General features: G+C 35.5%; 1 protein-coding gene across 1 annotated transcript in view; it reads left to right on the forward strand.

Moving 5' to 3' along the window:
- The window catches only part of GPC5 (glypican 5), a gene marked incomplete at both ends in the record, with an annotated part of 1,323,734 nt that overhangs the window by 274,893 nt on the left and 1,034,021 nt on the right, over positions 1-14,820 (forward strand). The window contains one exon of the mRNA XM_082602216.1: positions 6,776-6,909. Coding sequence (XP_082458342.1) covers positions 6,776-6,909 — 134 coding nt within the window. The remainder of the gene's footprint in view (positions 1-6,775; positions 6,910-14,820) is intronic.

Genomic DNA, 14,820 nt, shown 5'->3' on the forward strand with positions numbered 1-14,820 from the left:
ATCGAGTGGACGGTACCAAGATTTCCCACATTGTCCCTGCCCCAGCACGTGCAGAGCCTCTCCCATTATCAGTATCTTCCACCACAGTGATGATACATTGGCTACAATTGATGAACCTGCACTGACACATCATTATCGCCCCAAATCCACAGTTTAGAGTTCATTCTTGGTGTTGTACATTTTACGGGTTTGGACAAATATATAGTGACATGTATCTACCATTAGAGTATCATACAGAGTAGTTTTCACTGCCCTAAAAATCCTCTCTGTGTTTCTCCATTCATCCCTCCACCCATACCCACCCCTGGTAACCATTGATCTTTTTACTGACTCCATAGTTTTGCCTTTTCCAGAATGTCATATAGTTGGAATCATACAGTATGAAGCCTTTTCAGGGTGACTTCTTTCACTTAGTAATGGGCATTTAAGTTTTCTTTATGTCTATTCACAGTTTGATACTTTGTTTCTTTTTAGCACTGGATAATGTTCTGTCGTCTTGATGGACCACAGTTTATTTATCCATTTACCTACTGAAGGACAGCTTGGTTGCTTCCAAGTTTTGGCAATCATAAATAAAGCTGCTATAAACATCTGTGTGCAGGTTTTTGTGTGGACATAAATGTTTAACTCCTTTAGGTAAATACCAAGGAGTGTGATTGCTGGATCATATGATAAAATTTTTTGTTTTTGTTTTTGATTTTGTAAGAAGCTGCCAAACTGTCTTCCAAAGGGGCTGTACTCTTTTGCATTCCCAACAGCAATGAATGAGAGTTTCTGTTGCTCCACATCCTTGTCAGCATTTGGTGTTGTCAGTGTTCTGGATTTAGCCCTGCTGATTCTTCTTCTCTTCTCTCTGTACATGATTCATGAATCCTTCTCTTCATGGACACCATCACTACTGTACTTCAGAATAAAATTATCTTTCCTGAGAACTTCAGGATCTGTTAACAGTTTACCTCCCTTTAATAGGTCTCTCTCTCTAGTCCAACTTCTACAGGGCTGTCAGATTCATTGCTAAATATCAGCTCTGGAATTTTGCTTTTCCATTCAACAGCCATCAGAGGTTTCATCTAATAAATAAAACTTCTTAGCTTATCATTTTAAACTCTCCAAGTTCTGACTCCAACCTACTCTTCAAACATAATTTCCTTTTACTACTATCCTTCATGTTCCCTTCTTTCCAGGCAAACCAAACTTTTATCCATTTTTGATGTCAGCCTGATTTTTGTTGCACTTATCTCTCTCAAGATTTTCCCTCTGCCTTCCACCACTATTCTTTGTTCAGAAAACATTATATATCTAATCAGTCTCCAAGCTACTATCTCTCCCTCATGTCTACCTCTATATCGTCTGCTTCTTTCACCACTTCTTCTGCTGACTTTGGGCCCCAGCATTTCTCTAGCGTTCTACTGGAGGACCTTTCATCTCCCTCCCTGCAAACTTCTGTTATGAAGATTTTTCTTTTGTGGAAATCGTTAAGCAACCATTTTCCACCTTGGAAGCTTTTGCCTGCTTTCCATTTGCTTAAGCAAGTTCTTTAGCTTGATATCCAAGACATATTAAGGCATTTTTTAAGAATTGAGATATAATTGATCTATGACATTATATTAGTTTCAGGTGTACAACATAATGATTAGATGTTTGTATATATTGTGAAATGATTACCACAATGTCTGGTTAACATCCATCACCATATATATCATGGCATTTTTTATGACTTACCTTTTGCTATACTGCTTTCTTTCACTATGTATGTTTTGTTCTATGAAACATGTTAAGTTGTTTACACCTCTTTGCCTTTCTACTCTCTCCTGGAAATTTCCTGCTTTGTCTACCTGACAAACCCCTAGTTTATCTTTTAATCTGCCATTTAGACATTACCTACTGAAGCTCTCCCCTCAGCACCTCAAACAGAGTTAATCTGTTCATTTTCTACATGTTACAGTGTTACTTCTTTTTCTTTTTTTATTGAAGTAGAGTTGACTTATTGTATTAGTTTCAGGTGTATAATATAATGATTCTATATTTTTATAGATTATACACCATGAAAAGTTATTATAATATTATCGACCATATTCCTTGTGCTCTACATTACATCCTTGTGACCTATATTTTATAACTGATAGTTTGTACCTCTGAATCCCCTCCATCTAATCTGTCCGTTCCCCACTTCCCCCACCTGCCTCCCCTCTGGCGGCCACTAGCTTGTTCTCTATATCTGAGTCTGTTCCTATTTAGTTATATTTGTTTATTTGTTTTTTTCTTATATTTCACATATAAGTGAAAACATAGTATTTGTCTTTCTCTGTCTGACTTATTTCACTTAGCATAATACCCTCCAGGTCCATCCATGTTGTTGCAAGTGGCAAGATTCCATTCTTTTTTTAATGGCTGTGTAATATTCCATTGTATATACAGTTGATCCTTGAACAATGTGGGTTTGAACAGGTACACTTATATGTGGATTTTTTTTTGATAAATATGTACTACAGTACCACACTATCTGCAGTTGGTTGAATTCATGGATGTGGATCTGTGGATACACAGAGTGAACTATAAAGTTATATGTGGATTTTTGACTGTATGGGGTTGGTGCCCCTAACTCCCACATTGTTCAAGGGTCAATTCTATATACCATATCTTATTTAGCCATTCATCAGTTGATGGACACTTACTTAGGTTGCTTCCATATCTTGGCAATTGTAAATATTTGTGTATTTAATAATCTTAATTCTTCTAATCTATGAACACACAATATCTTTCCATTTATTTGTGTTGTCTTCAGTTTCTTTCATCAATGTCTTATAGTTTTCAGAGTACAGGTGGTTCACCTTTTTGGTTAAGTTTATTCCTGGGTATTTTATTCTTTTTAATGCCATTGTAAATGGAATTTTTTTTACTGATTTCTCTTTATGATAGTTCATTATAAGTGTATAGGAATACAACAAATTTCTGTATATTTATTTTATATCCTGTGACTTTACTGAATTCATTTATTAGTTCTGGTAGTTTTCTGGTGGAGTCTTTAGAGTTTGCTATATATATTATCATGTCCTCTGCAAACAGTGATAGTTTTACTTCTTCTCTTCCAATTTGAATGCCTTTTATTTCTTTTTGTTGTCTGATTGCTGTCACTAGGACTTCCGATATTTTGTTAAATAAAATTGAGAAGAGTGAGCATCCTTGTCTTGTTGCTGATCTTAGAGGAAAATATTTTAGCTTTTCACTGTTGAGTATGATGTTAGCTGTGTGTTTCTCATAAATGGCCTTTATTATGTTGAAGCTTATTCCCTGTATACCAACTTTGTTGAATGTTTTTATAATGAATGGATGTTGAATTTTGTCAAATGCTTTTTCTGTATCTATTGAGATGATCATGTGATTTTTTATCCTTCCTTTTGTTAATATGGTGTATCACATTAATTAATTTGTGGATATTGAACCATCCTTGCATTCCTGCAATAAATCCCACTTGATCATGATCTATGATCCTTTTATATTGTTGAATTCAGTTTGTTAATATTTTTTGAGGATTTTTGCCTCTATGTTTATCAGGGTTATTAGCCTGTAATTTTCTTTTTTTGTAATATCTCTGGCTGGTCTTGGTATCAGGGTAATCCTGACCTTGTAGAATGAGTTTGGATGTATTCCTTCCTCTTTAGTTTTTCAGAATAATTTGAGAAGGATAGGTATTAACTCTTCTTTAAACGTTTAGTAGAATTCCCCTATGAAGCTATCTGGTTCTGGACTTTTGTTTGCTGAAAGTTTTTTGATTGCTGATTTAATTTAATTACTATTATTGGGTCTGTACAGATTTTCTGTTTCTTCCAGATTCAGTCTTGGAAGACTGTATGTATCTAGGAATTTATACATTTCTTATACATTGTCCAAATTTTGGCTTATAATTATTTGTAGTATTCTCTTATGATTGTATGTATTTCTGGGATGTCAGTTGTAACTTCTTCATTTCTAATTTTATTTATTTGGGCCCTCCCCCTCCCTTTTTTTGATGAGTCTAGCTAAGGGTTTATCAAGTTCATTTATATTTTCAAAAAAACAGCTCTTAGCTTCATTGATCTTTTCTTCCTCTTTTTTTTTTGTTCTCTATTTCATTTATTTCTACTCTGATCTTTACTATTTCCTTCCTTTGACTAACTTTGGTCTTTGTTCTTCTTTTACTAGTGCTTTTAGGTGTCAAGTTAGATTGCTCCTTTGACATTTTTCTTGTTTCCTGAGATAGGCTTGTATCACTATAAATCCCTCTTAGGACTGCTTTTGCCACATCCCATGGATTTTGGAATATTGTGTCTTTATTTTAATTAATCTCAAGGTATTTTTTGATTTCTTCATTGACACATTGGTTTTATAGTAGCATGTTGTTTACTCTCCATGTGTTGGTGTTTTTTCCAGTTTTCTCCCTGTAACTGATCTAGTTTCATATCTTTGTGGTCAGAAAAGATGCTTGATATGATTTCAATCTTCTTCAATTAATTGAGACATGTTTTGTGGCCTAGCATGTGATCTATCCTGGGGAATATTCCATATGCACTTGAAAAGAATATGTATTCTGCTGTTTTGGGATGGAATGTCCTATAGATATCTGTTAAGTCCATCTGGTCTAATGTGTCATTTAAGGCCAATGTTTCTGTACTGATTTTCTGTCCAGATTATATGTGTCCATTGCTGCAGGTAGGGTATTAAAGTCCCCTACTTTTGTATCACTGTCATTTTCTCCCTTTATGTTTGTTAATATTTTCTTTATGTATATAAGTATGCCTATGTTAGGTTCATACATGTTTAAGAATTCTTCTTGGATTGACTCTTTCATCATTATGTAATGTCCTATTTTGTCTTTTGCTATAGACTTTTTTTTCAAGTCTGTTTTGGCTAATATGGGTATTGCTACCAAAGCTTTCTTTTTACTTCTGTTTGCATGGAATACCTTTTTCCATCCTCTCACTTTCACTCTGTGTGTGTCTTCAGCATTGAAGTGAATATCTTGTAAGCAGTATACGGATGGGTCTTGTTCTTTTTATTCATTTAACCACCTTATGTCTTTTGATTAGGGCATTTAGTCCATTTCTATTTAAAGTGATTATTGATAGGTATGTACTTATTGCCATTTTGTTCATTCTTTTCTGGAGGTATTTGTAGTTCTTCTCTGTTCTTTTCTTCTTTTAGTCTCTGCCCTTGTGGTTTGATGATTTTCTTTAGTATTACTTTTGGGTTCCTTTGTTTTTTTGTGTATCTATTGTAGGTTTTTGGTTACCATGAGGTTCATATATATAAATATATATTATATATATATAATATTTGTTTTACATTTTCAAATTCGTTGTTAAAATTCTCACTGTGTTCCTATAGCCTTCTCCTGAGTTCAGTGAGCTTTTTTAGGACTGGTACTTTGAACATTCTATCAAGTAAATTATTTATCTCCATTTCATTAAAGTTTGCTTTCTGTTGTTTGTCTCTATAAATTAGGTGAAGCAATTACCTCTCCTGCTCTTGAAGGTATGTCCTTGTCTGGGAGTATCCCTATGCTGACTATGTGTGCCCAGTGGCTTTGGCAGGAGGACTGGAGCCAAAGTGAACATGGGCCAGGGCCTTTCCCAGTGTTCTCTGGGGCTGTCACATTGGCAGGGTGGGCTGGAGCCTGGTGTGGGCCAGGCCTTTTCTTAAGGTTCATGTGCATTTTGATGTTTGGGGGGATCGTTTTTTCTTTCCTTCTTTTGGGGAAAATTCAGTTTCTAATCTTTTATGTCCTATAGCATCTAATACATGTTCTTTGCAAATATTGGAACAAAATAATTATGGTTTAAATAAATGAGTTGATGCATAATTCCTGTAATGCTCATTCATGGAAAATTTTTTAAAATTTAGAACTTTAAGGGAACTTTGGAATAATTTATTCTAAGTTCTTCATTTTACACATAAGAGAATCAAGTTTTAAAAAGTTCTGCCACTGTTTTCAAGATCTCAGCAATTAAGAAGGAAAAGTCTCCTGATTCTCAGGCAATGCTTTTATGTATTTTTAATTATATGACTATGCCTTTTTAAATGTATAAGTTATCTTGTGAATCTTTTTTGATGCTTTACATGGTAATGTGTCCAATTAATTACTTAATTTTCAATGATAATTACATATGAAGATCTTTACTAGATAAGTAGTATTAAAAAATAAAATTTTCTATTCTATAATTTTTTAAAAAGAGACCATAAATAACACCCTTCAAATCAAACCAGATTGAGGAAAAAGATATACAACTATTACAAAATGAGATCTTATATAAAAATATTTATTGCCGTTTCTAAGAAAGCATTTTAAGAAGAAAACTACCCTTAGAACTCATATAGAAATGGACCACATATTCAATAGCAAATTGTTTTATTAAAAAAATTAGTACAAGTAATTAATCATACATATGGATATAAACCATAAATAATATCTACTTTGATTAAATAGTTTTATTTATGCAAACAGGCTAGTTTATTAATGTAGTTCTCTGATTTTGCATATATGTTTTTATTTGTGTATTTTGCACTTGCATACATGCAAACTGTATAAATGTGTATAGCATCAGTTTATTATGGCTGTCATTTTATACAGATAATTTGATTCCCTTTATTTAAAAAATTAACAAACATTATATGTCTTAAAGGTTATTAGTGTGGTATAAATAAGAATATGTTATTGTTTTGGACTCTAGTGAACATTACATCCTCAGAAAGGCTGGAGCATGGTTTCTAACTGTCTTTAATATTTTCTATTTAAAAGGTAAATAAGATTTGCGGCCATCCAATCAGAACACCCACACAAAGCCCCCGTTGTTCTTTTGATGGGAGCAAAGAGAAGCATGGAATGAAGATCTTTATAAGAAATGGGGAAGAGACACTTGCCAACAGAAGAAAGTAAGACATTTGTTTTACAACCAGAAAGAGAAAAGAAAGTAAGCTATTAATTTTACAATAGAATAGAATGTATTCTATTCTGTAGGGGTTGAATTAAGAATTAAGTAGAACAAAATACACTCTTGAAGAAACAAAATATCAACATTAATTACCTTTAAAATTCAGTTTTTCCTCCTATTCTGTTAATTAGGAAGATAGACCAAAAAACCTTTCTATGATAAGGGAACATTTTTTATGATACAATATGGCAGGGCTTACATACATATGATCATTGTGCACTTCAAATGTGGCTAGTGTACAATGTTGTACAGCAATCTATAACACTCAGTCATCTTGCTTAACTGAAACTATGCCCCTTGAAAAGTAAGTCCCCATTTCACCCTCCCTGTAGTCAACAATATTGCATTGTACACTTCAGAATTTATTAAGAGGGTAGATCTCATGGTAAGTGTTCTTACCACAATAAAATAAAAAAAATTTTAAATGTAGCTAGTGTGACTGAGGATTGGATTTTTAACGTTACATAATTTTAATTAGTTTTAGTCAAAATTTTACATGTAGCTAATAGCTACTATATTGGACAGAATGCAACACAGAAAGAGTATTCATGTAAATGACGTGATAAGTATTACTGAATGTTAAGTACCTGTTAAAAAATGTAAAGTGTCCATACCTTTTACCTGGAATGCTGAAAATTACAATCTTTCGATTCAAAATGATAAGCATTGAGTGGCTTGCTTCTATAACTCACATTTCTACCACTGTGCCCATGATTAATTGTTAAATTAATTGTTAGAGCCTTCATTAGTGTCCGTTGCTTGAGAATTGGTGATTAAACTAAAAACTTTTTAATACTGGAGGAAACTATTATTTATTTATTTTGGTATTCAGTTGACCAGTACAATGGCAAATACTACATTCTCAGTAGGTATTTTTTAATTGACCTGAAATTCAGAATTCTGTGTTTGTTTATTAATTCAAATAATTATTTCTAAAAATATCTTATGGAGAATTCAGTATTTTACATACTTTGCTCTCTATAATGTAAAATACGTTTCCTTTTGAGATAGTGCTCTTAATTGCCCCATTCTCTCCTTGGTTGGGTTATTAGCACGGGATGAAGAACTGAGCTATTACTGGCTATGTGCTACAGCTGAAAACAATTAGCACATTGTTTGCAAGTAAAATAGCTGTGTTTTTAAATTTTTTTCAATTTAAACATCTATAGTGGTCAGTAGTTATTTCTTGCATTTGAGAAATCAGTATGCCTTGGCTATGGTGGTTCTTATAATAAAACCCAGCTAAGGAAGATATTACGTTCCTGAAGATCATGTCAGTTTCACCACCAAAACAACCTAGTTGCTGGAAAACCAAAACAAAACCCGGTACTTAACATGGTTTGTTCCCTTGCAAAACTAAGACCATGCAGGTGAAATGTTACAGAATGGCTCAGGAGCAATGAGGGGCTTATCTGAGTGGAAAGTTTTATAAGTATCTATCCTGGCCATTGAATAGACCTCCATGTCACCAATCTTGCAAACTCATTATTTCTATGCCCTTCACTGGTCAGCCACCATTAACCATTTCCCATGAATCAGGGTAGGCTCATCACTGCCAATCTCATGCCACACAAAGTGAACAACCAGAGGTCCTGCACTTGAGCCAGCTTAAGCATTTCACTTTTACACATTTTTTATTGCCATTCCTAAATGGAACTTAATTTCTGTGGCAGTATATTTCCTCTTGATGCCTATATATTGTGCATATATATGGATATATCTACTATCCATAAAGTAGACCTGAATTTTATCTATCCTTTCCTATCATAAAGTAGACTTTGTCATCCAAACAGTGCAGAAGGCTGCAAGTAAGAGTTTATTTGGGCTATTAGGAATTGCAATTCAGGAGAGAGATTTGGCTGAAACTAAAAGAGTGTTGGAGCAGTGTTGGGGCTTATAAAGATAAAAGCCACATGGTTGTTGAAGTTGTCTGGCAAGAATTATGATTGACTCTGATACAAGAAAGGAAATATTTATTCTTAAGGGCTATTTTAGGGTAAGGGTTCAATAAGTAGATAGGCTGTCACAAGTTATTTGTGGTAAGTATCCGATAAGTATCATTGGGCAGGTGTTCTGAGTGCCTGCATTAAGACAGTAAGTGGTCAAAGGTCAGATTCCATACAGGTCCAGATGTACATAAGTCACACTTCCTCAGTGGACTCCCAGCTCCGTTTTAGAAAGCTCTCTTAGCAATACTATTTTGATTTTCCTTTTATAACCTGAATTTTATTTATCCTTCATCAACTTATCTTTCCCCATGAGGTCATAAATTTTGATTTAAGTAGGTGGGGCAGTGTAGCAGGAATAGGTGCTTAGTGAGTCTGGGCTAATTTCCTTGCATCTTACTTGTCCTTTTCCCACCTGCTTGAGCCTGATTTCCAATCGATCATGCCCACTTGATGTTATATTGCTTCTATACAAGCCCAGTCTTATAGCCTGGCAGGTCAGATAGTACTTATTTCCTCATGGGCATCTCAGGTTGCAGAATTATTTGCTGGTTTATGGTCAAGTGTGCAGGTTCTGCCAGAGCCAAGTTGTAAACCAACCAGCTGACTGACCTACTGAATGACAGATGGACCAACCAACTGACCAACCAACTAACCAAACAAACAAAAATAGTGTTCAGTAAAAAAATAAATGACTTTACTCTAAAACCCTTGGTGTCTATACTGTGATTCTTCTTATGGGGCTTTCTGGAGTCTCTGCAGAGCATCTTTATTTGCCTCCAGTACTTCAGTCACCATTGCATAGATGAACTGGGTCATCTGGACTGAATGTCAGAGCACCTTGGTGCTACTTTATAAATGGGTTGTAGCAACACAGTATGTTGTAATATTTGTGTAATATGTTTTCTCTAAGATGCAAAGGGATCTCAAAAGCTCTGTGCTTCTTCCTGTGCTTTAGGTCATCTTAAGTGGTGAAATTTGTCTTTTGCATAAGAAGAATATCCCAGTCAGATTCAGACTACTAGACATTTAGAAACCCTGCTGAATTGTCAAGCACTCAAAATGTCAATAGTTTTCCCCACCAGAATCATTCACTTGTCTACTAAGTTATCTAGCATAATGTGATCAATATTTGATTATCAGCATGGTGTCCTGTAGGATGTCTAGATGATCATGGCTCCTGTCTGTCACGGAGTGGGAGAATTGCCTTGAGGTCTAGCAATGAAGGGGTTCTTGCCAGCTGAAAGTGAAATGTTTCTAATTGCCCTTACTAATTGGTAAAGAGAGAAAAGCATTTGTCAAGTCATTAGCTGGATAGCAGGTGGCAGAACATGTATTGATTTGCTCTAGCAGACACCACTTACAAAGGAGTATGTAATTGGAGTCACCCTCTGACTCAGGTTATGATAATCCAACCATTATCCATGTCCACCCCGTGTGCATAGACCGGCCAAACAAGTGAGGTCAATGGTGAAGTGTTAAGATCACCACCACTACAATTTTTGTGTCTGGTGATGACCCTAAACTCAGCAATTCCCAAGGATATTGTGATAGTGTGATTTATAGTAAGAAATATGTATTTGTTCTTTGACACCACTCATGGCATAGACTCCTAAAACCCTTGGATTTTCCTAAGTGATGAGAGAAGAACGGTGTCTTTTGTTATGTTAATGAGGTGACTTTTGGGTCCCACCTAGGGATGGGGCTGGCTGCCTGGAGGGCCAAGCATGTGATTAAAAGGCTGGAACTTTGAGTCTTACCTCCTAATCTCCAGTGAGGGGCGAGGGCCCACAGGTTGACTCAATCGACAGTGATCATGAGTTAAGCAATCCCACCTGTGTAATGAAGCCTCCATAAAACCCCCGATGGTTTGTAGAGCGTCCTGGTTGCTGAGCGTGCGGAGGCGCAGGGCGAGTGGCGTGCCTGGAGAGGGCATGGAAGCTGTGCTCCATCCTCCAGTGCCTTGCCCTGCGCAGCTCTTCCATCTGGCTGTTCCGGAGTTATATCCTTTTATAATAAACTGTTGACCTGGTAAGTAAAACATTTCTCTGGGTTCTGTGAGCCGCTCTAGCAAATTAGTCAAACTCAAGGGGGAGTGGGTAGTGGGAACGTGTGATTTATAGCCAACTGGTCAGAAGTATGAGTGACAACCTGGACTTGAGACTGGCACCTGAAGTGTGTGTGTGTGTGTGTGTTGGAGGGGGTGGGACACAGTCTCGTAGGACTGAACCATTAACTTGTGGAATCTGATGTTCTCTCTGGGTAGATAGTGTCAGAATTGAATTGGATTTTTAGATATGCTGCTGCTGTGGGAAAGTTGCTTTTTGTTGGTATGGGGACCCTCACTGCCTCTCCACATACTGGAATTGGTACCAGAACCAAAACAGCTGTGATATTCTCTTGTTTTACTATTTTTTGTACAAGAGGTAGTTTTAGGGATTTCAGTTCGGCCCTCACTCCATGAGTTGAGGAAATATCGTGGGGACTGTGCAAGGGATGTGCATGTCTCTTCCAAAGACATATTGAGAAGTGTGAAACAGACACACTTCTGTGGATTCACTGGGCCCACTGTGAGACAGACTGAGCCTAAAATTTCATTTTCATTTTGTAACCGAAAGTGGGGTCCGGCTGCTCGCCACTCAAAAGTCAGTAAAGAGGCAAGGTTGGTGGAAAGGAAAGTTTGCTTTATTTTGGATGCTGGCAATGGGGGGGAGGGTGGAATCCTGTCCAAAGGCCGACGGCCTCCCGGCACTGAAAATCAGTGGGCAAGAGCTTTTGTAGATGGAGGGAGGGGGCTGCATGCAGAAACAGCACAGTCAGCTCTGACAGTCATCTTGAAATTGGTCACCGGTGGTCTGACCAGCGTCATCTTGATTTTAAGTACCGTTAATCTTCCGTTCCAGGGTTGGTTTGTTCCCATTTCTTTGAGGCCAGTTCTCGGAATTCTGGCAGCTTATGTCATGGCTACAGCCTGGTCATCATGTAGTTCACCTCTTCCACCCGGTGAGGGTGTCAATATCTACAAAACAGCTCACAGGATACCGCTCAGAATATGATCTATAGCCCATGAAAAGGAACTAAAGGTCCTGAACTATGCTTAATGACTAAACTATACTATTTAGTCTTGTTGGACTATTTTCCTTTGTTTCTGCATTTTCTCACTTCTCTGATTAAACTTATTCTTTGCCCAAAGTTTTTTCACAGGCAAAAGCCAGACTGAGGACATGGGGGGTGGGGATCATAGGGTCCTGCTCCATTTCAGTTTGACCTCTATGAGCACCATTTAGACAGACAGAGTAGAATGGCATTTTGGGTCTTTAGGATTAGTTAACTGAGAGCTGGTCTCTATTGCTGGGAAGCAAAAGGGCCACAGGACCCTTAAGGAAAGATGGGAAGAAAGCTTTATGCTACATAATTGCTGGGCTTGTGCAGGGATCTTTCTCAAGAGAACCCAGCCTTAGTACAGTGAAGGTACTCAGGAGCTGGAATTAGGAACTAGGTGAGAGACTGAGAATTCTTTTTGCGGCAAATAAAGTGACATTTCTTTTTCTTGTACTTTATATTTTTGTTAATTCAGATCTCTTATTTCATGGGTGAGCTATTTTCTTATCACTCTAATCAATTTATTAAGTAATATAGTTTAATAATAGTTATATAAGTTAACTATACAAACTAATATAGTTTTAAATTTTTTATTTCCTAAAATTTTCTGTTTTCTCTTGTTTCCTTTTTTTCTGTGAGCTCAGTTTCCTACTAGATTCCTTTTTAAATTTAACTTAACCATTTGTAAGAGTTTCTTTTTATGTTCTATATATTGTTTGTCAGTTTTAGACTTTGCAAACATTTTCTATCTAAGGTGATAGTTCAGTTAAATGTAAATAAGTGAGTTGATGTGTAACTTAAGATGACTTTTGTTAAACAGAAGTTGAGTTTATAAAATGTTTTCTTGTTTAAAAATTTCTTGCCTGCATCAATTCGAAAGGATAGTCTACTATTCTTTTTCATACTAGCATTATAGTTTTGTTTCTCACATTGTTAATATATGTAGAGATTATATCTTTATATATGTTATATATGAGGTAAAGTTCCAACTTAAATTTTCCAAATTCTGAGGCAGATTTCAAGGGTTGCTCTAAAACAATCTGTCCTTTTCCTTTTCTCATTGATTTTTTTTTTTTTTTTTTTTTTTTTTTTTTTTTTTTGCTTCATACTCATTCCAAGTTCCCTTAGACAGATACACTGGCCTGTTTATAAGCTCTCTCTGAAATTGCTGTTTACTGGGTTTTTTTTTCCTGTTTTTTCTTTTTTCTCTTTTGCTCTTAAAGACTTTCTTAGATCTTGTAAGCCCCTTTACCTACTGTTTTTCAAAATTCTCTTAGATGTTTGTAGAATTATTTTTTCAAATATATTTTATAATCTCTTGAGTTTTGATTAGGGTTATATTGAATACAAAAACTGATTCAGACAAAGATATGTTTATAATGCTATATGTGGCTACTTTTTTGTACTCCGATTCTAATGGTCAGTCTGTTCGTGGGACTGGGTTTTCTCTGTGGATGATCACATGGTGCACTGGTACAGCTGTTCTGGCAAGAGGCTTTCTCTACCTGGTAAAACTCATATACTCTATGCACTACAGCTTACCTTTTTAGGGTGTATCCGAGAGAAACTCTTGCTTATATCCAGTATAGTTGTTCTAGTTGTAAAATGCATCAGTGTCTCTGACACTGTCTTACCATGTAAAGGAAAAATAAACACTATTCTATTTACTAAAACTTTAAACTGTTTTTACATATAAATAAGTCATAGTCTTTAAAAATATATTGTCATAATTTACTTTAGATTTAATTTCTTTATTGGTGTATCTTATACAAATTTCTGTTTTAAATTATGGTAGATTTATGGCACCTGATTTAAAACATACATATTTTCAGATCTTTGTGGCAGAGTAAGAGTTAAGTTTATATAGTTTCCTTTATTCAAACAATTCTTTTGAGGTTTATATAACCATTGTTGACATAAATAATTTGACCTTTGTCAGGGGTAACCAACAATATTTATTAAGAGGTGATTAATCAGTTTTTGTTTTTTAATTGGAATGTCTAGTGCATGGTTCAAAAACCAAACCACTGAATTAAAAAAAAAAAAAAGCAGAAAGATGAGTTTATTGCAAGGATTTCAACCTGCAAACCGGGAAACTCAAGGCTATGGGAGTAGTGAGTTCTGATTTGCTCACAGACTAAGGGATATTTATGGTATAAGTAAGGAAGTTATTTGGCTTTTTCAGGTAATTGTTTGGCTACTGGTCTTCTTTCTTATTTGGATCAGGGAGGCTGAGTTAGGGGAATAGGAAGTCCAGAGATGGCATGGACAGACGTGGTGTTTGGGGATTGGCTGGTGTCCTCTGCCAATTTCTGAGAAGAGCTGTAAATTCCTGTAAGATTAGGTTAATTTTCCTTTATGCATCTACGTTGACCATCTTCATTTTGTCCTTAACATAAATGACTCAATTTTAGGTTGGTTCTACAGTGTTTTACAGTGATATATAATATACTGAAATAGTAGTTGGGTTTAAAGCTACCATCTTGTTCTTTGTTATCCCTTTATACCATTTTTTAAATTCCTCCTTTCTTGCCTTCTTTTGAGTTTAGCTGGTATTTATTTTTTTTATCTTCAAAGCTTTTTAGATTTGTGTTTCTTCAGTATTCTCAATGGCTATCATAGAGATTAAAATATGCACTTTTAAGTTTTTACCATCTACTTTAAATTAAAAGTTTTACCACTTCATTGAACAATATAAGTACCTCAAAACAGTTTCACTCTATTACTCTCTTCCTAGCTTTTGTGCTATTTTTGTCAACCAATCTTACTTCTACCAACATTTTTTTTTTTTTTTTTTTTTTTTT

This window comes from Mesoplodon mirus (assembly GCF_964341445.2).
Source record: "Mesoplodon mirus genome assembly, chromosome: 17".
In the NCBI taxonomy this organism is placed as follows: domain Eukaryota; kingdom Metazoa; phylum Chordata; class Mammalia; order Artiodactyla; family Ziphiidae; genus Mesoplodon; species Mesoplodon mirus.